Source organism: Papaver somniferum, chromosome 2, assembly GCF_003573695.1.
Source record: "Papaver somniferum cultivar HN1 chromosome 2, ASM357369v1, whole genome shotgun sequence".
NCBI lineage: Eukaryota > Viridiplantae > Streptophyta > Magnoliopsida > Ranunculales > Papaveraceae > Papaver > Papaver somniferum.
The window spans coordinates 200,124,490-200,147,231 of NC_039359.1; the positions used below are offsets into that span (position 1 = coordinate 200,124,490).

Below are 22,742 nucleotides of genomic sequence, written 5' to 3' on the forward strand. Positions count from 1 at the left end.
ATTGAGAGGAAGGCTAAAACGCCGTTCCCAGTCACTAAGAAGACTTTGTTTTATCCTGTATAGGCCATCGTGACACTTTTATCAATTTTGATAGAAGGGCTCAGAACCCCATATTGATAGTTCTATCACAAGTAGAGGTGCTCATCTCTCGCAACTTGTTTGTGGATACTTACACATTTCCGGCATTAGAATACAACTCAATGGGTATCGAGGGAGAACGAAGAAGTACTATGTGTTTTAAGAATTATAAATGTTGTTTGTTTCAGTTAATTTTAGATGTAATGTTCTTTATCTTCTTATAACATGCTACATTTACATAGTCTGTGCAACCGTATTTACTTAATTTTATAGTGGGAATTATATAAATGCCCTTCTTTTTCATGGGCTTCACAATTACCCTTACGACACAATAAATATACCCCTATCAATCCAAAGCCCATCGGAGGTCCATTAAGAAATATTCAAGATTAAATTATACCCTTCATATATATTTAATAATCTAAACCCAAAAAACAGTTATCAACGGAAAGAAAAACAGAACTGGAGAGAGAGAGAGAGAGAGAGTTACTCGAGTTCCGTCAGCTGAGAAGAAAAAAAATCGATTTTTTTTTACGAAATCTTGGTTTTCAATCAGTAGAAGAATATCCGTCAGTTGATTCATCATCTTCTTCTTCTACTAAATCCATGTTCATTGATTTAATCGTTCGATCCTTTAAATCTGAGATATGAATTGAGTTTCTTCATCAACAACAGATTCAACCGAAAATTCCTCGCAACAAATTGGTAATGGTTATTAGTTATTGAAGATGAGTAGAAATTTATATGAGGTTTGCATGTTCAATTTGTAGTTTCTAAATCTTTAATTTCTAAATTCAGTTTTTTTGTTTTTTATGTTGCAAATAACGAGTTTTTGGAAGCTTGATTCTGTGTGTTTGATTATACTGGATTGATTGGTTCATTTACATATTATTTGAATTCGAAATCGTTACTCATCTCTCAAACAGGTATTATTCAATTCTTCAATCTGCAATCTCCGGTTTTTGATTTTTTAATTTCTGTTGTTTTACTTAGATCGGATCATGATTCAATGTTAGGTTTATAGTTCATGAGTTTTGTTGATCTGTTATGTTCTGTTGCTTCAATGTACTTTGCATAGTGTGGATGAATTATTAGTAGTATTATTTGGATAATACTGAGTATTGAAGAATTATTTTTGAGAATACTGAGTGTTGATGAATTAGTTTTGGTATAATTATAAGTTAGATGTTAGTGTAATCAATTAGAAGTTACAATTTAGTGTTTATAAACTCAGTTTGCATATCTTATTTTACTATCTAAAATTCGACAGTGAATATAACTTTCACGAGGGGTCGCAGCCCCCGAGTGATGTGCGACGTAATTTGAATTTGTAGCTTAGGTTAGGTTTAGGCTTTTTCTTATGGTTTGCAGTAAATTTTTTAAATTTTGCATGTATGTTCATGTAGTATTTCATGTTGCAGGTTCACATTTGCACCGATTGCATACTAATGCGATGTGAAGTAACGTATATGATGTTGTTTATGATGTTCTTTTTGTAGAAAAATCCTTGTTGTTGACATAGATTTTTCATTGTTGACACTGAAAATTTGTACTATATCCAGATTATTTGGATCAACACTGGTTGTTGATGCAGGTTTATTGGGTCAACTTTCATTGTTGATGCAAATTACCTGGATAAATTTCTGATTATAGGTTGATGATACCTGTTTTGTTGGATCAACATTGGTTGTTGATGCAGGTTTGTTGGATCAACTTCCATTATTGATGCATATAACTTGGATAATTTTCTGTTTATTATTGTTGACATCTGTTTTTATTGGATCAACACTGTTTTTTGATGCAGGTTTGTTGGATCAACTTTCCTTGTTGATGCATATAACTTAGATAATGAATTTATTATGTTTGTTGACTTCTGTTTTATTTGATCAACATTGGTTGTTGATGCAAGATTGTTGTATCAACTTTCATTGTTGATGCATATAACTTGGATAATGAAATGATTATATTTTGTTGCAGGCCAAAGATGGTTGCTGCAGAGTTCACATTTTGTAATTTGACCGTCTCGCATGCTGTTTCTGAATCAACTACTGTCAGTGACATGATAAGTGTGCTGAAGCAATACTGGCCTTATATCCCTGAAGACCTTGTACTGTTTGGTTACATTGTAGATGAAATATCACATGTTATTAGTCACGATTTGGAGTTGAGGTTTTTCATTCACTACTGCATCTCGAGAGGGATTGATGTTGTCAAGTTTAACATCCAGCTGAAGATTTGTTGATTCTGTTCCTTCTTTTTATTCTTCTTCTTCTTCTGTTGCTCCTTCTTCGTCATCATCAAGTTATGTTTCAAATAATGAATTGGCTGTTGTAGAAGACTTGACGGATGATTCATCTTTGATCAAAATGGTCCCCAAGAAGTCAGATGCTTGGGCCAACATCTTAACTAGAGTAGGGCAGGTTTTTTAGAGTAAAATTGATTGTCGTGATACTGTTAAGAAATACGAATTTCATAGTGGTTACAAACTTGACGTATGTAAGAGTGACAAGAAACGCTACACTGTGCAGTGCAAGAACAAGAAAAGTCAAAATTGTAGCTGGAGGTTTCACGCATCTCTCGTTTCCAATACTAAAGGTGTCTTTCAGTGAAAGAAGTTTCGCGGAGAGCATTCATGTGATTTAGCTTCTTCTGATCCCGCAAAAGTCAGGATGACGAAGTCTTTTCTGAAGGATATCTTAATGGATGAATTTCGAGCATCAAAGAAGAAGAAGACTGCAACTGATGTCCAAGATCTTCTCCATCTGGAATATGGTATTAATCTCACGTATAGTCAGGCATACCATGGTTTAAAGTTCACTAAAGAGTTTCTTTGGGGTGATGACATCAATTCTTATTCAGACCTTCTTTGGTATAAAGAATCTATTGGACGTTATAATCCTGGTAGCGTCGTCAAGTTTGAGTATGATGGTGAAACGAAGCAGTTCCAGAGGTTTTTTGTTGCTTTCAAATCTTCTATGATTGGTTTCAATAAGTATTGTCGTCCGATGTTGTTTATTGATTGTACTTTTCTCAATGGGGAGTTTAAGGGTGGTCTTATGGTTGCTTGCGGGAAAACTGGTAACCAAGGTATGTTTTTTAATCTTTTTTCTCTTTTTTAATTATTATGTATTTCTGTTGATGACACAATAACTTTTGTTGTCTGATATTTCCCTGCAATTCAATCATATGAATCACATAACTTTTGTTGATCTCATAAATATTGTTATTGATCCCATATTTCTGTATTAACTTTTGTTGTAGGTTTGTAGTTTCTATTGTTGATCCCATAATTTCAGTTTGTTGATTCCATAACTTCCATAACTTTGTTGTTGATCCCATAATTTTAGTTGTTGAGCCCATAATTTTTGTTGTTGATCCCATAGTTTTACTTGTTGACCCCCCTAATATGTGTTGTTTATCCTATAATTTTAGTTGTTGATCCCATAATATTTGTTGTTGATCCCCTAATATGTGTTGTTGATCCCATAATTTCAGTTGTTGATCCCATAATATCTGTTGTTGACCCCATAATATTTGTTGTTCACCCCATAACTTGTTCATACATTTCAGTTTTATGGGTCACTTTGTGAATTTTTCGTGTTTATTAGTTTGTTGTAGAGATCTATCCAGTTGCATTTGGAATCGTACCTTGCGAGAATTTTGAGAGTTGGGAATGGTTCTTAACCAATTTGAAGGGTATTATCAGTGAAGACCATCCACTGACCATCATATCAGATCATGGAGCTGGCCTTTTGAAGCATGTCCCTCTTGTCTTTCCAAAAGCTTACCATTCTTTCTGTTTGTACCACATGAAAGGTAATATTCCGGTTCCAAAGGGCAAGAGTAGGAAAATTGTTGTGAAGCTGTTTGAAGAGCGCTACACTGCATTAACAAAGGAGAAGTTTTATGCTGCTGCCAAGAGTATGAGCAATCTGAAGCTGGATTTAGTTATTGATTGGATGGTAAAGATTCCGTTCCAGAACTGTGCTGCTCATGCAGTTATAGGAGAAAGGTTTGGTGAGAACACATCAAATATTGCTGAGAGTTTTAACAGTGTGATTTAGCATGATAAGCGGCTTCCAGCACTTGAGCTTCTAGATTCTATTCGTGCTTATGTAATGGAGCAGAACTACAAGAGGAAGGTAGAGTCTGGTTAGTGGACTAGAAGGATTATTCCCCAGATGCAGGCTAGGCTCAACAAGAGGGTACTGACTTCCGATTTTACAAGTTCTGTATTTCAAGTGATAAAGTTTTCGAGATCATTTCTCCTACTGGAAAACACACAGTCGACTTGGATGCTAAGACATGCACTTGTAATTGGTGGCAGAAGCATAGTTTCCCTTGCACCCATTCGATGAAAGCGATGTTGCAGATTGGTCCAGATGAACCTTACAAGTACATCATACCATATTATACCACCGAGTACTATAAAGGTTTGTATGCTCGTCCTATCTATCATATTCCCGACTGTGAGGGGCCTCCTAAAATCAATGAGGAAGGTTATGTTTTGCCTCCCAATGGCAGTCAAGAGTCAGCTGGAAGACCAACTACTTCAAGGTATAGGGGTTCTCGAGAGAAAGTTCACAAGAAAAGAAAGTGTGGTCAGTGTGGAAGATTTGCCTTCCACAGCCGTCGTAAATGTCGCAGATCTCCTTTGGCTCCTCGTGCACCAGTCTTCCGCAAGGAGTCTAACTCCAGAATGATCAACTTCTTGAGGAGGATGTTGTTCTGAAGTATCAGCAATCATAGTATGCTTGTTCTGATGTTTTCCTATTTTTCTGAACTTTTTTTTTATACCTTTTTATGCTAGTTCTTTGATGATTAACATGGATGTTAGTTCTTTTTATTGTTTTCCTATTTTTCTGGTTGGATTTGTTTTGTTTTTAATGATATACATTCTGCTTTATTTTTTGTTTATGAATGTTATTCTTGTCAGTTTTATGTCAGTTTGCAGGTTCCATGTTTACTGGTTTTTTTATAGGAAAAAGTACTATGTAAACAGTATCAACATATCAATGTTGATCCAAGTCATGGTATCAACTTCCATTGTTGATCCCCCATTACTGGATCAACTTTCATTGTTGATGCTTAATGAAAAGAAAAAAATTGCATGGTTACAAGTTAACTCCATTAGCTGTGCATACCTGCAATCTTTACTAGGTAAACAATATCAACATATTAATGTTGATCCAAGTCATGGCATCAACTTCCAATGTTGATCCCTATTACTGGATCAACTTCCATTGTTGATGCTTACTTAAAAGAAAAAATTTGCATTGTTTTATCTGTATATATACAAGTTAACTCCATCAGTTGTGCATACCTGCAATCTTTACTACCAACATTCATTTACTTGATGAGAAACCAATCAGTTATTCATCAATTATTTTTTTGACCCATTTATTTTCGGGATCAACTCCCATTGTTGATCCCAAAAATGGATCAACTTCCATTGTTGATGTTCAATAAAAAGAAAAAAATTTCATGGTTTCATCTGTATATACAACTCAACTCCATTAGTTGCGCATACCTGCAATCTTTACTATCAACATTCATTCACTTTGATAACAAAACCCTTTATTCACTTTGATAACCACTTGATAACTAATAGTAATATTAATTCATAACAAACTAGTACTAAACATATCCTCCAAATTGTTTCAGAACATAAACAGACTTTCAGACATAAATTTACAGTAACTATAAGATGTCTTGATAATCAATTAGCATACCTACATGGATTAACTAAATTACTTACCAACATATGTAAAACTACACCTAAGTGTGTTTGCACTAATATAATGGTTCAACAGAGTCTTGTATGTTGAGTACCTCTTTGGGTGAGTCTGTAAGTTCTTGTACTTGCTTACCTTCTTCCAAAGTTGGTTTCCATGCATCAAATTCAACTAAAATCCCGGCATCCATCTTCGCTCTCTTCTTGTTTATCTTCTCATGGTATTCAATGCTCTTATCATTTAGATCCCAGCAGTCTCCATGCTTCACCAAACATTTCATGAACATGCATATGTGCATTGCGCAGTCAAAACCCCGTTGCGGTGGTACCTTGTAATTGTCTAAAATTGTAGTTACTGGTCCACCTGTCTTAACATCTTTTATACCCATTTGGTTCACGAAAGGAGTCAATGGTTGTACCATGACATTGTACCACTTGTTGTATCCTCTATAGTGATAAATGGTGTTGAAAATCAACCATCTTCCACGTATCAATGTAAGAAGCACCCAATGGAATGGTTTCTGATCCCTGTCTTGTAGACACATCAGTATTAACAGTATTGCTTCATCGTCATCCACTCGGTAATTTTTCCTTAACATATCTGGAATCCCACATTTATCCACTTTGCTTGCATCTTTGCTAGCTACTGCGCCCCTCATTATTTGTTGCATCATTTTCTTAGCATTTAGTTTGTTTTTTACAGATAACAACAATAAGGTTTCAACTACGATAATGTAGAGTTAAATAAGTTTATGTAACAAGTTATTGAAAAGACAGATTAAGAGTTTTCGTTACTTACATAAGCATTTGTAAACAGAATTAAGTGCTTCTTCCCATAGTATGCCGGCTTAGATGGATTTTGCATCTTTGATTGGAGCATGTTGATGTAGTAATCAATAATTTCGTTGTTAATGTTCTGGTCATCCATTAGAGTTTGGATATGCCTTCCAAAGACGATCTCTTCCACTACATTATTCAAAAAAAAGCTATATGCTCTGGTACTACATTTGCAAAGATTAGGTTAACTCTCTGACATAACATAACATAACATATTATTGTTGAAGCATTATTATCCTGACATAACATATTAGAAATTCTAACTGCAACTTGGATTTACAATCATTTTTTTCGCAGATGTTGCATGGAATCAACTTTAATTGTTTATACCTATGAATAAACATGCAATTTTTTATAGAGTTACATACATTTCTGTTGCTTTCTCAAAGAATGGACGAAGGACATTTTTTTCTTCTTCCTCAGTGCAGGATTTCCATAGTTTGAGATTTTTGGCTTCTTCAGTTTCTTTGGCTCAGGCAGCGTCACATCAATGTAATCATCAAGGTCAATTATTAGCGGTTTTTCAACACCTCCCCCTTCTTCTTTACTTTTCCTCCTTTCGTCCTCTTCTTCACTTTATCATCAGGTGTGAATTTATCTGGAGGATTCCTTGACGACCCTGTGTTATACCTACGTGCTCTTTCAGTAGCGTCAGACTGATTCCTTTGGCTCTGCGTCGCTTCAGAATCATCACTGTATTGGGTGTTGTATTCCTCTTCAGTTGGCCCAGGTATTTCATCTAATTTGTATATCACTTTAATCCCTTCCAACACATTATCATCATATGGAGTTTCAGAATCACTCTCTTCTGTTTTCTGTGTATGAGTATATTTTGTTTGTTGTGTTGGACCATCTTTCATCTGTTCTGGAGGAGTAGGAGTAAATATTCCGGCAGTGATCGCACCGAAGCTTGGGAAGGTTGGGGTGGTACCTGCAGGGAAATAATCCGGTTAGATTAACGGGCAAGAGTCTTATGTAAACAGTATCAACATATCATTGTTGACTCATTGTTTTTTGGGATCAACAATTGTTGTTGATTCTTCTATTGTTAGTAAAAAGGTATCAACATATGTTGTTGATCCTATCTAATGGTATCAACTTCTGTTGTTGATACCATCAAATGGTATCAAATCCTGTTGTTGATTCCATTTTATGTGATCAACTATTGTTGTTGATCTATATAACATTAGCATTAACAAAAACAAAACTAGCATTATATCTCTAGTTTCTATACAACAGAATTTCATATGTTACAGTGTGCATTTGTCATAGTGAAAGAACCTAAACTGAAACTTTTATAATCAACATTATCAACATACTTGCATTTTGCAGAGCATAATCGTACTTGCATACATTTTCAAATTGTGTAGAACATAAATTGACTACTTCTCCAACTGAGTTAGTGAATAGTACTTGTAGGGACATAACATGATCTCTCTGGAAGTATAGCCTTAAGTGGAGGAGTTGAATAAACAAGTACTTCTCCCGCCATCTCCGCTTCTTGCATGTTTGTACTCCTTTCTCCTTCCTTTACTTCATTCTCGTCTTCTAACTGTTGAGCTGAATTACCAGTATCTGCAATCACATTGGTTATTGGAAGATCTTTATCCTCTTCTATCTATTGAACTGAGTTAGCAATATCTGCAATCACATTATGTATTTGAATATCTGCTTCTTCTTGTCTTCTCTTCCTGCATGTAAGCCCTTTGACCAGTTTGTCCTCAAAGCATCTGACACCAAAGGATGTACCTGGAACTTTAGTCCACTTTGATAACCCTTCTGAAAGCTTTTTTTCCAAATCACTTTGACCTGCATTTGAAAGTGACAATGTCAGTTGACTTGATTCTTGTTCTTCTTTTACGTTCAAGTCATCTTCATTCTCCTTTCTAAATGGTTCTTCATTTGTAACAGCTTCCAACTAACCTTCATTTTCCTTTCCAGATGGTTCTTCACCTGTATTCTCCACTGGAGTTGAATCAGTCTCAAACAAATCCTTGACTTCTCTGTTGAATTCCTGTTGAGTACTCTCTGATCTTGCTCTATGGAGATGTTTCTCTTTTTCTTCCCATTCCTTCACTTCTTCAGCAATATCTTTAAGTCTAGCTTCATCTTCAGGCTTCAACTGAATCTTGTCCTTGTTGCTGTCAATAAGTTTCTTCATGAATATTATGTTTCTCATCGATGTATTTGATTGCCCCCTCCTTTGATATTTTATCTTCTGCTTGTCAAGTTCAAGATAAATATTTTGCTCTGTCAGATCCTCATCTGCCTCTCTACTTCCAACTGTCTTGCTGGTGCTGACAGGTCAATCAAATACATCTCTTCATCTGTAACCGGAACAACAAAATCTTCATCAACCTGTAATATCAGTGAGCAACGTTTTTTTTACAATAATCATTTTTTTCTCACAATCTACCCATAATATATCTTTCACGAGGGGGCGTAGGCCCCGAGTGAGGTGCGACGTATATGAAATTGTAGCAATATATAAGTGGAGTACATTTCAGATATGATGTCAACTTTGGTCGTTGATTCCATTCATTGGCATAAACTTCCATTGTTGATATACAAAATGCGTAATACATTTCAGATGGAAAGTCGATATCATTTCTTTGACTCTATCATCTATAATCACACTTGATTTCCTAATCCTAATCTAAACCAGCTCTGATTTAAATACACAAATACAAAAAAAAATTTGCATAATCATACCTAGCTGCAGTAGATTTCAGTTATTTTTCTGTCAACTTTGGTTGTTGATCCATTTTGCTGGGATCAATTACCATTGTTGATACACAAAAAATCAGTATTCTGAACTAGTAAATTTAAATATAGTAACAAAAAAAACCTTATGATCAAACCAAGTCATGTCTATTTTCGCTCCACCTTTTATGTCAAATTCATCTCGAAGTTTTTTGAGCAACGTGTGCTGGTTCCATCTTAGGAATCTTGGAGTTCTGGTTTCAAAACCCTTCCTCTTGTCGATGTAGTCCCCAGTGTGTTCACAGAACCAATACTGGATACAAAAAAATGAAAGATGTTTTTATTTATTTACTGTATGTAACATTTTACTATATACAAATATAAACATTTTTGCTTTGAAATAAATGACTTTCACTTACCGGTAGCATTGAAGTGCATCCAATAACGATCCTTTTTTTTTCCTTTTTGTTTTGATATATGCGAAACCAAATACTCTACAATGTGATCTGGCCATGACACTGCATCCATTTGTAGAACATAAGGTAACCATTTCCTAGCAAAGCTTGTTGTTCCTGAATCTGTGAAGAAAACCACTGCACATAACCACATGACAAAAAGTCTGACAAAATACTCTGGGTCTCACTCATCTCTAGCTGCAATCCGTAGTTTGTTTTCTACCTCAGTCTTCGTTATTTTATCCTGACAATCTTGCTCTTTCTCTGGTCTGAACTTCTTATTCAAGAATTCCCTGCATTCATCTTGGTGCTTTGACTTAAGTTTCCTCCTGAACTCTTCACTCTCTAAAATTCTTTTTATTTTGAAGATCAGCGCAAATTCCCTTGCATCGAGAGAGCACTTTGTATAATTATTTTTGGGATCTCCAAATGTCATCTTCTTCCTTTCTTTATCAAATCCACTAAGCAGCAGCTGTATTGCTAAATTGATTTTCTCTAACCATTTAGTAGTCACTATAATGTTGTTGTATGATGTGTAGAATAGGATGAAGAAGTCCCAGAAAGGATTTGTCTTAAGTGCGTTTGCAAGGATTGGTTTCTTCGGATTCCTTCTTCTTCTTCTTCTTCTTCTTCAAACATCTTGTGTAGAAAACTCCTTATTTCAACCAATGGAATGAGACCTCCTTTAAATGCAACTTCATCTTCCCTTGGCCTACCTGAATAAATGCAACTCAACCATTGACATATTTCTTTTTTAATAGTTAAACAACTTATTTCATTAATATTGCAGCATAAAACACAAATCAATATTGTTACCTTTTAGTTCATTTTTCGGCTTCACATCTGATAATTCATTTACTTTTTCTTCCTATGATTCTTCTCCCTCCTCCTCTGATTCGTTCTCTTCTTCGTCTGAATCTTCTTCTTCCTCTTCTTCTGATTCTTCAATTACCACCTTTTTCTTTCCCTTTTTACTTGTTCTTCTTCAATCTTCTTCTTATGTACCTTTGCTTTCTTCTTGTTCTCACTTTTTTTTTCGCTTTGTTGCTCTAACTTTCTCAATGCTTTGTGATTCTTCTTCTTCTGAATTTTCTTGTATCTCCTTTGCCAGTCTATCATTTTTCTTGTTCACCCTCTTCCTTTTGGTTGGTACATCTTCTTCAGTTTCTTGTTGTTCTTCTATTAATAACTACTTGATCACCCTCTTCCTTTTGGTGGCTACATTTTCATCAATTGGTTGTGTACTTTTCGAATTTATCCTTGGTGATATTCTCGTTTCTTTCATCTATTTCAAACAGTATTAATCTAGTCAGCCTTCTTATAATCACAACAATAACAATTGAACAGTTAGTAAAAAGGGATCAACATCTGTTGTTGATCCCCTCTAATTGGATCAACTCCTGTTGTTGATTCCATTTTATGTGATCAACTACTGTTGTTGATACTATCAAATGGTATCAACTCCTATTGTTGATACCATCAAATGGTATCAACTCCTGTTGTTGATTCCATTTTATGTGATCAACTACTGTTGTTGATACTAACAAATGGTATCAACTCCTGTTGTTGATTATCATCGAACTACTGTCGTTTATCTATATAACATTAGACTTGGATACTAGTTCCATATCTAATATAATACGGAAAAACAAACACATCTACAAACAATTTTAAGGGATCAACAACAACAACTGAAACATCAACTCCTATTCTAATTCCTTCGAAGTTTACAGAATCATTATCAATATTCAACTTTCAACAAATAGCTGTAACATTAATTATCAACATTCACCACATATTGTAGAATCAACAAAGCATTTTATGGATGTTGATCAACTCCAATTGTTGATCCCATCTATTATCATCAACATCATCTGAAACTGTTTTTTTTTTGACAATTTTTGTCATCAACATGTAAAGAACTTACACAACACACAGAACAAAACATTTTATGGTATCAACTCCAATTGTTGATCCCATCTATTAACATCAACATCAACTGAAACTGTTTTTTTTCACAATTTTGACATCAACATACGCATACAGAAAAACAAACACATACAAAGAACAACAAAGTGGGTGAAAATCAAAATTAACTGAAGAAATTATTTCTTACCTCTTTCATCTGAAATTGCAACTGCTGGAACTCAAAATCAACTCCAACTAACCTAAAATCAAAATAAATCAATTAGATACAAAACTAAGTAGATACCAAGTCAAATCAAACACATTAGAAGCAGGAATTGTTCATAAATCGTACATGCAACAACTTTTTTTTCTTCAAAGAAATAAATCTGATTTTGTAAACCGTAAGAAATCAGCGTCAAAATGTTAAAAAATCATCATCGAAACCAATATCTTCATCAATAGCAGTAAATAGAAGATGAGAATCGTGTTTACCTCTTTGAATTTTGTCTTTGAATCTTCAAAATCAGTAAAACCTAGTTTTCTATCATTTCTTTTCTGATTTTTTGATTCTTGAAATTGAAAATGATTATAACCAAATCGGTTACTAAGATATATACAAAACGACGGTTTCTTTTTCAGTTTGGATTGACGGTTTCGAATTTGATTTTTGTTTCTGCAGTTACAGAAGAGCGAGGTAGAAGATAAGCAGGAGAGAGATCGTGGAATGAATAGTAAGGCTACTGCACTAAATGAAATCTAACGTTATAATTGTGGAATATATTCAGGGGCATTATATTAATCTACCTGTCCGTTTTTTTGAGGGGAGGGTATTTGTGTTGGACCTCTATAACATGGGCATTTAATTAATATGCCAAATTTTATATGAGTACCCTTATTTACAAACAAACCAAAAAAAAAGAACCATGTCAAAAGCTTTAAAATATCTATTTTTACGGCTAAATAATCTTTTTTGCTTTAAATGTTTGCACAGAATGGAAGAGTTCACGAGCAATGATAATGTTATTAGTAATTTGTCTTCCTGAAAATGGTTTCAAAATCCCCATTTTATAAAAGTAACAAAACTTCGAATTTATAAACTTAAATAATAACGTAAGAACACTAAAACACTTAAAATATGAGTACAACAACCTGTAACATTGAGCTGATGAAACGGTATCATGTGGTTGTTACGAAGTGTAGTTAATACCAAGTGAGTTATATGCTTCTTAAGTTCAGACTTTTATAAATCTAGAAATTATAAGATGAATATATCTTCTAAAAACAAATTCTGAACACATCCTTAAACTAGCGGATATAGGTGTCCAATAATTTTTAAATTTGTCCCGGCATTTATTCTAAAATCTATTCCTTCGTTTTAAAATAATAGGTAGGTTTTTTTTTTAAATATTTTAATTTATACACCTGCCTATTATTTTGAAACGGAGGTAGTATTAGATTTCAAAAAATGCACCGCATCTGATCCAGCATCCGATCCATTAGTGCATGAGTTATGCATTACCCGCAAAAAAAAAAAAAGTCTGGTACAGATTGGATGACAAATACTCGCCCTGGTTTAATAGTTAATACTGTGTTTGGTTCAAAGAATTCAAGGCCCGGTAATTTAATTCTGAGAGAAGCAGCCCAATTATCCGAACCCAACAGATTTCTGGAATGCAAATTGATTTACAGAGAGAATTCAATTGTACTCGTCCAACTGTGCAATGTGATTCCAAAGGAATCGACTGTAATTCTCTCAAAATTAATGTCTGAAATGTCCTTCCTTAACCAAACTTATCGCACACTTCCTCTCATTTTCGGAAATCCATTTTCAGAGCTCGAGAGCAAAAATGAGATAGGGTATTGAGATCTGCCATGGATCTTTCTCTATATTGATGAGGGATCAGAAGTTTACTGTTATTACATAGGCATCTACTGGTGTTTTGAGTAGTAATGGTAAGGTAGTCAGTTGTCATAAGATCAAAGTAGAGATAGTATATGATATATATCACGACCATCTGACTTGTTACAAAAATTACCAGAGCTTTCTTTCAAAAGTCACTTTTTATATTAAAGCTCAATCCAAAACCAAAAACAACTACACCAATAAAGCCTCACTCATGATCATCTCTCTCTGACTGTCTCTGCTTTCTAATTTAGAAGCATGTACTACTAAATACTTCGCAACAAAAAAGGGTCTGAAAAAGAAGCACAAGGAATGTAAAAAAGTAAAGAACTACAGTGTAATATAATAATATGTTTGTTTACTTGAGACTAAAACTATTCTCAATAAGAACTACTTCAATATCCTCAAAAACAGTAGAATTTAAGACATACTATAATAACATAACATATAAATTAAAAGAAAAATGAAGGAGAATAAATGTCCGAAGATGAAGAGGCTTGTGATGACATGAAAGTGCTGTAAGTAGGATATAAAGCTCCCATACATCCATCTTCCACCATTAATGGATTGTCACTAAGTGCATGGTGATGATCAACAGGTAAAATTTGGCTGTAACTATTTGTTGATGAATTCATTTCCCATGCTTGTTGTTGTTCATGATCACTACCCCAAAAACCATAATTGTTAAACTCATCTAGGAAAGACGAGCTGTTCTCGGAGTTTGAAGATTTAGATAACCCGATTAATGCATCTTCCAAAGTTCCATTACTACTTCTGTTGAGTTGCGTTTCATCAGTTGGAGACAACGATGATGCGTGATGAAACATAGCGTCAACAGTGCTAGTACAAAAGTTTTGATCACCACTGGCGCCAGACACTATCTTCTCGAAGCTCAAATGGGCATGGTTAAGATTGGACGAGGGTAATGGTTTCAGATAACTATCAGGAACTATACTACTTAAATAACCAGAACCATTATCAGATGAAGAGAAAAAGAAGTTGTTAATGTCACTGTTATCAGACTCGTACGATGAAGCTTGAGGTGCACAAGAAGTAATATGGTTATGGTATTGAATGGGTATGGCTGCTTGATGAAATGTATTGTTTTGTCTAATGGGTTCATGGGTTTGAGCAGGAGGTGGTGGTGGAGTAAGATGGGTTGCTTGTGGCAGGTAATTTTGCGTGCTAAATGGTGTAAGAAGTGTGTGAAAGTTGGTGTTATCAGTGTACATAAAGTTGGTTCTAGCTTGTGTTCCTTTCATGGATAAAGCAGCTCTATCATAAGCAAGAGCTGCTTCTTGTGCAGTGTCAAAAGTTCCAAGCCAGTGCCGTTCTTTAGTAGTAGGATCTCTGATTTCGGCTGCATATCGACCCCATGGACGCCTTCGAACACCGAGAAATCTCCCTGGTTCGGCTTGTTTTCGCCTGCCTCTCCTTTCATTTGTTTGGGTTGGAGGAGAAGTGTTGGTATTAACTGGATGAGCTAGTGTAAAACCAGTTTGAACAAAACTTGTTCCATCTGGTTTGTAAGGTTTATCAAAGATTCTGGAGTTTGGCATTGGATGAAGAATGCAAGTTTAGAAGATAAAGAGTTCCAGAAGTGAAAGAAGAAAATATGTGTGGGTTTGAGTAAGAGTACCAGTGAAGCTAAGAAGGTTCTTATAAAGACTCTGGTTCTGAATATTTTAAATATAAATATAAATTGTATTGATTTAATTTGCTTTTCAGAAAAGATACATAAAATTAGTAACTGAGATTCTACATGAAGTTCTCTAGCCCCTAGTTAGCAATTCGGGATTCGGCAAACGTACGGAACGACAAACGTACGAGTATTATACGGTTTTGTAAAACCCAAATTCGGTCCAAAATTCGATCAACAGAACGTGATTCGTCAGTAATTCGGAACGACATACGTACGTGTATAATTCGATTTATAAATCTGAGTTCGGATCTGAAAATTCGATATCTATATATAATAAACAATTAATATTTATAAGGTCGTAGACTAATTTTTATGAATACATGTGAGTTATTTAAAGAAAAAATAAACTTAATATGATGATATTAATAATATATACAACATTAGTCATCAAAGAGGACGTGGTATAGTGGTTTAGATCTCTCTCACCTTCACCTTCAAATCTCTTATGTCATTTTTGTTTCATAAAAATTACAACGTCTAATATTGGGCCGTGTATGCTTGGGAGGCAATAAAGTCCAAAACAATGGGGCCTTTGAAAACATAAAAGCTAAAGAATTTTTGGCGAATTAAACGGACGTATCATTCGGGATACGTAAAGTTCGTGAACGATTCGCGAATAATCCGGGAATACCACGTACTACGTCTACGCGTCTTGGATTCGGAGTTGCAAACGTACGCGAATAAAACGAAAAAATTCGCGGTACAGAAAAATTCGTGAATAATTCGCGAATCATTCGCGAACTTACTAACTAGGCTCTAGCCCCGTATAAAAGGATACTTCACTATTACATTTTTTTTTTCCTGAATCGAATTGCAAATGCAAATATTTTTCCCGTTGGATTACCACCACCATAAAATAAGCGTCTCATTCGAGCGCGAAATGGAAGAATGTTCGATTGTACACATATTTAATAAATTAAACTTTTTTTTTTTTTGAAGCATTATAATTCTTGGACAGAAATTAAACTTGATCGATAAAATTTCGATCAGAAATTAATATTCTTGGACAGTTTAATTTTTTCACCCGAAGAAATATCATGACTATTTGATATTGATAATTTTGGATTAGTTAACATCAAGGACAAATTGTAAAATTAAATCTTCGTTATTTTTCAAAGGGAGTAGTTAGATTTCGTAAGACTTGATTAATTACTGCATTGTAAATAAAACACATAAACCAAACTCAAATCATTATCATCAACTCCCATAATACTAGGGTTCTTTCTTTTGTATTATGTAGGTCCTTTTAAGTCAAAGACATGAACATGTTCTGTTTGTCTGCTTTCAAATTTCACCAGTGTAAGATCAAATAGTTTGATCATAATCTCAACAGTATCCATTTTTCTCTCTGGAAATACATTATATTAGGAAATAAACAAATCAAATTCGTACGAAAGTAGTTAACTCTAATCGGACCGGTACCACGTGTACAAAAAGTTATACTAATATTTGAAGGAAAACTTCATCTTAATTATATTATTAGTAGAAGATGGCATGGGAATATGGTCTCCAAGAGTAGAAAAAAGATGTGAGGGTTTGAGGGTCAAAAGCAAAATCAATCAAAAGGTGGTTAAAGATTATTAAAAATTTGGATGATCAAATCATAAAAGAAACAACAATTAGTGGGACACTTAACCTATATGATTTGGGTTCAAAATGGCATGGGGAACTACATAGAAATGTATTGTTTAAGCGAATTAAAATGGGTCAACTTCCTTTTGTTGTCATTAGCATTTAGCATTTCTACAAATGCTAAAACCCTTTTATCCATACAATAATACTAGTAATAGTGTAGATTCACCAACATTCTCTTAGAGTACACTTGTGCTAGCTCAAATGGCTTTGATCATTATTGAGATCAACCCATGTGGTAGTCAAGGAAAATCCTATGGTCATGTAATAGTATCCTCTTTGGGAGGGTTATCAGCAAGAAAAGATGTTCATTAGGAAATAATAGTATTTTTAATGTAACCAAAACCAAGTACTTAAGATAGAATCCATGACTATGGAGTCTTGACTACTCCACTAACTGAAAGGATTTTGAAACCCATGTTCTCTAAATATACTATATATGTTCTTTTCTTCATAATTAATTACATGTCGGGCTACCCCATATGTGTTGATCTAATAACGTCATTAAAATCAAGGGATATATACGTTAAACCACTTTGTTAGTGTTACACCACGTTAATTTACTTGCAGTCCTAGAACTAATACGTAAAGAGGTGAACTCGACCTTCTTTAACAAAAATTTACTTTTGTAGTATAAAGTATAAACCGGCAAAAGACTGTTTTTTTCGTTCCTTATACATAGTTGTAGGTTGATTAGGATGTACTTGTATAGTTGTATAAGCTGATTATGGTATACTAGTTTAGAAGTAAACAACCCCATTTGAGGCATTCCATACATTACACGTGGCAGTCAAGGTGTCTCCCTTTAACTCTGAAAGAAGTAGCTTACTTTTCAGGAAAGGGTGAAACACTTTCTCATGCTGGGTTGGGGTGACGCGGACACGAACAAATTCTCAAAAAATTAGGACACGAATACGTTATGAAATTAGTGACATGTCGCTCTAAAATGTTTATATCATGAATGTAATTTCTTAACAATGCTAATAAACTATTGATAAATAACAAATTTGTAGAAGCATATATACTAATAAAACAATACATATACAAAAATTCAGGCATTTTTAGTAGACATTTACATTAAAATAGTATGTGACATATGCATGTGATGTCACCGATTGTGTATGTAAGAACGCGAATCTGACACATACACGTGGCCATTATCAGTGCGTACGTGCTACCCAGAATATATGTGTCATGAGCCGTATCAGGATACATTGTTTAGTCCCATATACACATACAGGAAATCACGTGACCTCTAAGATTCTACTAAAAAGATGTGACCTACCAAATAATCTAGCCTTCTAAGGGGTTACGGTTCGGCTCACTCGACAAGTTTTGACTTTCCAAGATGTCATTTGAGGAACCAAACTTTACTTTACTGAAGACTTTCTCTTTTCATCAGGTTTGTCTCTCGTTGATTTATAAACAAAAATAACTCTTATTTGGAGGGTAATCGAATCTGTCAAACTACTTTATTGTTTCATACATCATTTCTGATATTTATTAAAACCAAACATAACTATTATTTCGATGGTAATCGAATCCTTCAGTTAGTCACTTGTTCTTTGCAGATTGACTGTTTGATTTCACTAAAGCCTTTGAGAAATGTGCTAAGAGTTTGGATCAAATACTCAGTCAATCCATATGTTTTGGGAAAACAGGAATAACCTTTAGTGCTAAGAATGATTCAGGAGTATAGTCTCAAATTATTGTTATTTTGCAAATTAAGAGATTAGGGTTATAAGATAAGTACCTAGGTGTACCATAATTAATTCAAAGAAATAAAATAGATAATTTTGGATATGTTATAGGCAATTTTGATAGTAGATGACTAATTGGATGAGTAAACACCTTCCAATTTGGGAGAACTGTTTCAGTTTGTCCTTGATTCCCTAGCCTCCCATCATTTATATGTTTTTTCCATGCCAAAGAGGATTCACTGACGGGCATATGCCATCCAAAAAAGATTCAGATGAACAAAAAAAAAACAATACAAGAGTTGTATACTTGACTAGTTGGAACAAAGTCACTAAGCCCTTAAATCGTGACGAATTAAACATTAAAAGAACTGAGTGTTTGAATACTGCTTTGTTGACTAAGTTTTGGTTACTGAACGTGATACTTTTGTGGACCAAAATACTAGAACATAAACACTTTCCTGAAAACAGTTCCTTACATTGTGTAGATGATAGTGGGGTTCTTGGGTTTGGAGAGGAATATGATGGGGATTAGAAGCAGTCAAAAGAAACTACTACTGGAAAATAGGAGATGTCACCAAAGTTCATATTTGGAAGGATAATTGGATCCCTAATATGTCTACGCCTAGAGCTGGCAAACCAGCCAAAACCCGCGGATAAATCCGACCCGGCCCGTGAAAACCCGTACCCGGCTTGGCTGGTTGTATTAACAAGCCGGGTTAGGGTTGGAGAAACGCCGGCTTGTGTGAGAACGGATAAACCCGGCCCGTCCCGTAAATCCGCGGATATAACCCGTATACCTGCAGTCCATTTATGCCGCGTGTCCCTATCAGTTTCTATACGTGTCTGAGTCTAAGCCTGAGCATAAATAAAACATAAAAGAAAAAGAGAAGAGACCCTAGCAGTAGCAGCGTTATCTTCTCTGAATCTCTACTTGATTTCTTTCTTCTTCTCCGTCCGCAGCGGCAATCACCTGACCGAACTCCTGGGTAAACAGTAAATTAATGAATTGGTTGGTTATAAATAAAGCGAAATACCTTTTTCGTTTCCCTTCTCTTCTTCTGCAACATCTTCAAAGGAAAATCATCATCTCTTACAGACAACTTATAATAATCTACATGTATCTTCTTCATCTCTTTATCTTTTGGTCTTCATCTTTATTATGTAAACTGATCATTAGAAGAACAATTTTAGAGATTCTGATTTTTTTAATTTCATCATTTTAATTTTTCGAACGATTTTGCTTCAATGTTTATATGTATGAATTGAAGATCATTCAACAGAAACATGTTTAAATTACATGGATACTACATTGTCTTCATAGATCTGATGATTTTGGTTTTGACCTTTAGCTTCAACCTGAAATTACTGTCAACTCCTCTATTTTGTTTAATTTCTTAGGATGTTATTCATATATTTTGATTCATGGTATCCAAAATTATGTTGTTTGTATATTGGTTGTAGAAGAAAATAGGCGGGGAAAACATGGATCCCAAACATAACAACTAAATGTGATTTATAATTGATTTTAATCTTCAAAACAACGAGTCTTCTTCTCCATCTTAACTTCTGCAAATAGTGATTCGATTAGTTTGAGTTTTTTCAGATTTTCGAATTGGGGTTTTGTTAATAATCTCTGCTAATTCTTCATCTTGTTGTGGAAGATTCAGAGTTGAGGACAGGTAATCTTCTAAGTTCTAATCCTAGATTGGTTATATTTATCTAATTCATGTCATGTCTGATAATTTCTCTAGATTGGTTATGTTTCAAACTTTCACTGCTCAATCAATGACCAAAGTTGATGATTGAGTCATTTTGCAAGGTAAATATTTATGTAAGTAAATTAGTATAGCCTTTAGTTCATTATTAAGATTATGTGAATGCTTATGAGGTTAAGAATTATGTCGATATAAAATGGAGCTGTATTGATTGGGGTTTAGGTTTATTTTGATTTACATAGGTTGGTACTTATTAAGAATGAAACAGAAACTGAGTTTTAGAAGTGGTATTGACATCAGTTACACAAAACTTTGTTTGTTGTAGTGAACTGGACAAGGAAATGGTAATGGTGATAGCTTTAGTGTGGCTGTTGGGTTGTTGTATAGTGACTGAGAAGATGTTGATGAAGAATTTACTTGTTCTGTGTGTATTTTGAGTGATCTAGTGGTGCAGGAATGGATAAGTTAAACTACATTTGGTGATGATGTTGTTGTGGTGAGGTCATAGTTGTGATGGAGCTGAACTGATAGTGCAGGACTTAGAGGTACTATAGTGATCCATATTGTTTGTGCTGTGCAATTGAAGCCTTATAGTGATCCATATTATTTGAGCACACCTGAAAAACATATATAGCTGCGCTCGTTTGAGCCCCAGTTTTATATTTTATGAATCGAGATTCATACTGACTTTAATTTTCTTTGGCATCTCACAAAAGTGAAACTAGCCATTGTTGTTTACAAGAACTTTACTCTGCCTTCACCTTTTCTTTTCTGTTGTAGTATCCAAGGAGTTTCGTTAGACTTTATGAACTTATCTATATTACCAGCACTTTCTGACTCTGATTTTTAAATGGAACTTACGATTTATGGTTTTCAGCAAGTCATTTTGCAAATCAATTGCTGATGTTAGTCCATGAACCATGATAGTAGACAGTTGTAACAATCTGATGGATTTTGTTTTCTTGATCCTTTCATTAAGTTTTTAAATTTCGGTGCGACACTGAGTCACTGACTGTTGAATCTGTAATCTATTGATTGAATTGAATGGAAATGTCAAATGAATTAGATGAATGTTGGGTTGAAGAGGAGTTTTTGATGGCCTGAATGTGGTCGGAAAAAATCCAGAAATCAGAGGAAACTAAGCAGAAACCAGCTAACCCATGAACCCGCAGGTTTAACCCGTTACGGGTGAGGGTTGATGAAATGACCACCCGTGAAGAATATCAACCCGCGGGTTTTGACCCGTGTCAACCCGAACCCGTGTAACCCGTAACAAGCCAGCCCCGGCCGGCCCGTTTGCCAGCTCTAATCTGAATCCCAGCAGGACTCTACACACTTGATTCCCTTAGTTGATCTCACCCACAACTAAGAGTTGCTACGACCCAAAGTCGAAGACTTGATAAACAAATCTGTCTCACATAGAAACGTCTATTTAATAGATAAATCTGTCTCCCACAGAAATACCTACGAGTTTTTGTTCCGTCTTTTGATAAATCAAGGTGAACAGGAACCAATTGATACACCATACTTATATTCCATAAGAACATCCTAGTAATATCAATCACCTCACAATGATCTTAACCGTATGGTAGCGGAACAAGATATTGTGGAATCACAAACGATGAGACGAAGATGTGTGTGACTACTTTTTATCTTACCTATCGAAGATTGAATCTCGAGAAAATCTTAGAAAACATAGTACTCAATACGATAAAACAAAGTAAGATCAAAAAACGCAACTACAGAGAAAATAGTTGGGTCTGGCTTCAGAATCCCAATGAAGTCTTTAAGTCATTAACCTATAATGGTTTTAGAAAAACCTAGGTTAAAGGAGAATCGTCTCTAGTCGCAACTAGTATCACAAATGATGTGTGGGTATTAGGTTTCCAGTTGCTAGAGTTATCCCTTATATAGTCTTCAAATCAGGGTTTGGAATCAATTCTACCTTGGTAACAAAGCATTCAATATTCACCGTTAAATGAAAACCTTATTAGATTCAAACTAATATCTTTGAACCATTAGATTGAACTTAGCTTGTTACACACAAATGAAAGGTGCTTTCATTTACATATGGGTAACCGTACCTAAACGTGTACACATGGTTGGCTCAACAATAGTTAACCGAAGTTAGCCATATGAACACTTTCATATCAACCTTGTTCATCTTTATCACAACTAGTTCAAATGACTCAAATGAAACTAGTTATAGAGTTGTTCCATTGTTTATATTCTCATAGAAGTATACAAAACACAATTGAAGCAAAACCGATTTTGATTCACTCGAATCAATTCATGAACATTATAGGCACAGTTTGTAAAAGATTGCATTCCTTATTATATAAAAGTATTTGTTCATGAATATAATGATTTTAGAA

The 22,742-nt window shown here is 34.6% G+C and overlaps 2 protein-coding genes across 2 annotated transcripts; one reads left to right on the forward strand and one right to left on the reverse strand.

The window, feature by feature from the left end:
• The first annotated feature begins 2,747 nt into the window (after window positions 1-2,747).
• On the forward strand, window positions 2,748-4,810 carry LOC113352574. The gene is made up of 4 exons (XM_026596383.1): window positions 2,748-3,165; window positions 3,697-4,040; window positions 4,143-4,230; window positions 4,365-4,810. Exons 1-4 carry the CDS (start codon window positions 2,748-2,750, stop codon window positions 4,808-4,810), a joined length of 1,296 nt encoding a protein of 431 aa, XP_026452168.1.
• Window positions 4,811-14,070: 9,260 nt separating this feature from the next.
• Window positions 14,071-15,177, reverse strand: LOC113352575 (ethylene-responsive transcription factor ERF086-like). Its single transcript, XM_026596384.1, has one exon. The coding sequence runs from the start codon at window positions 15,175-15,177 to the stop codon at window positions 14,071-14,073; it is 1,107 nt and encodes a 368-aa protein (XP_026452169.1).
• Window positions 15,178-22,742: the final 7,565 nt, after the last annotated feature.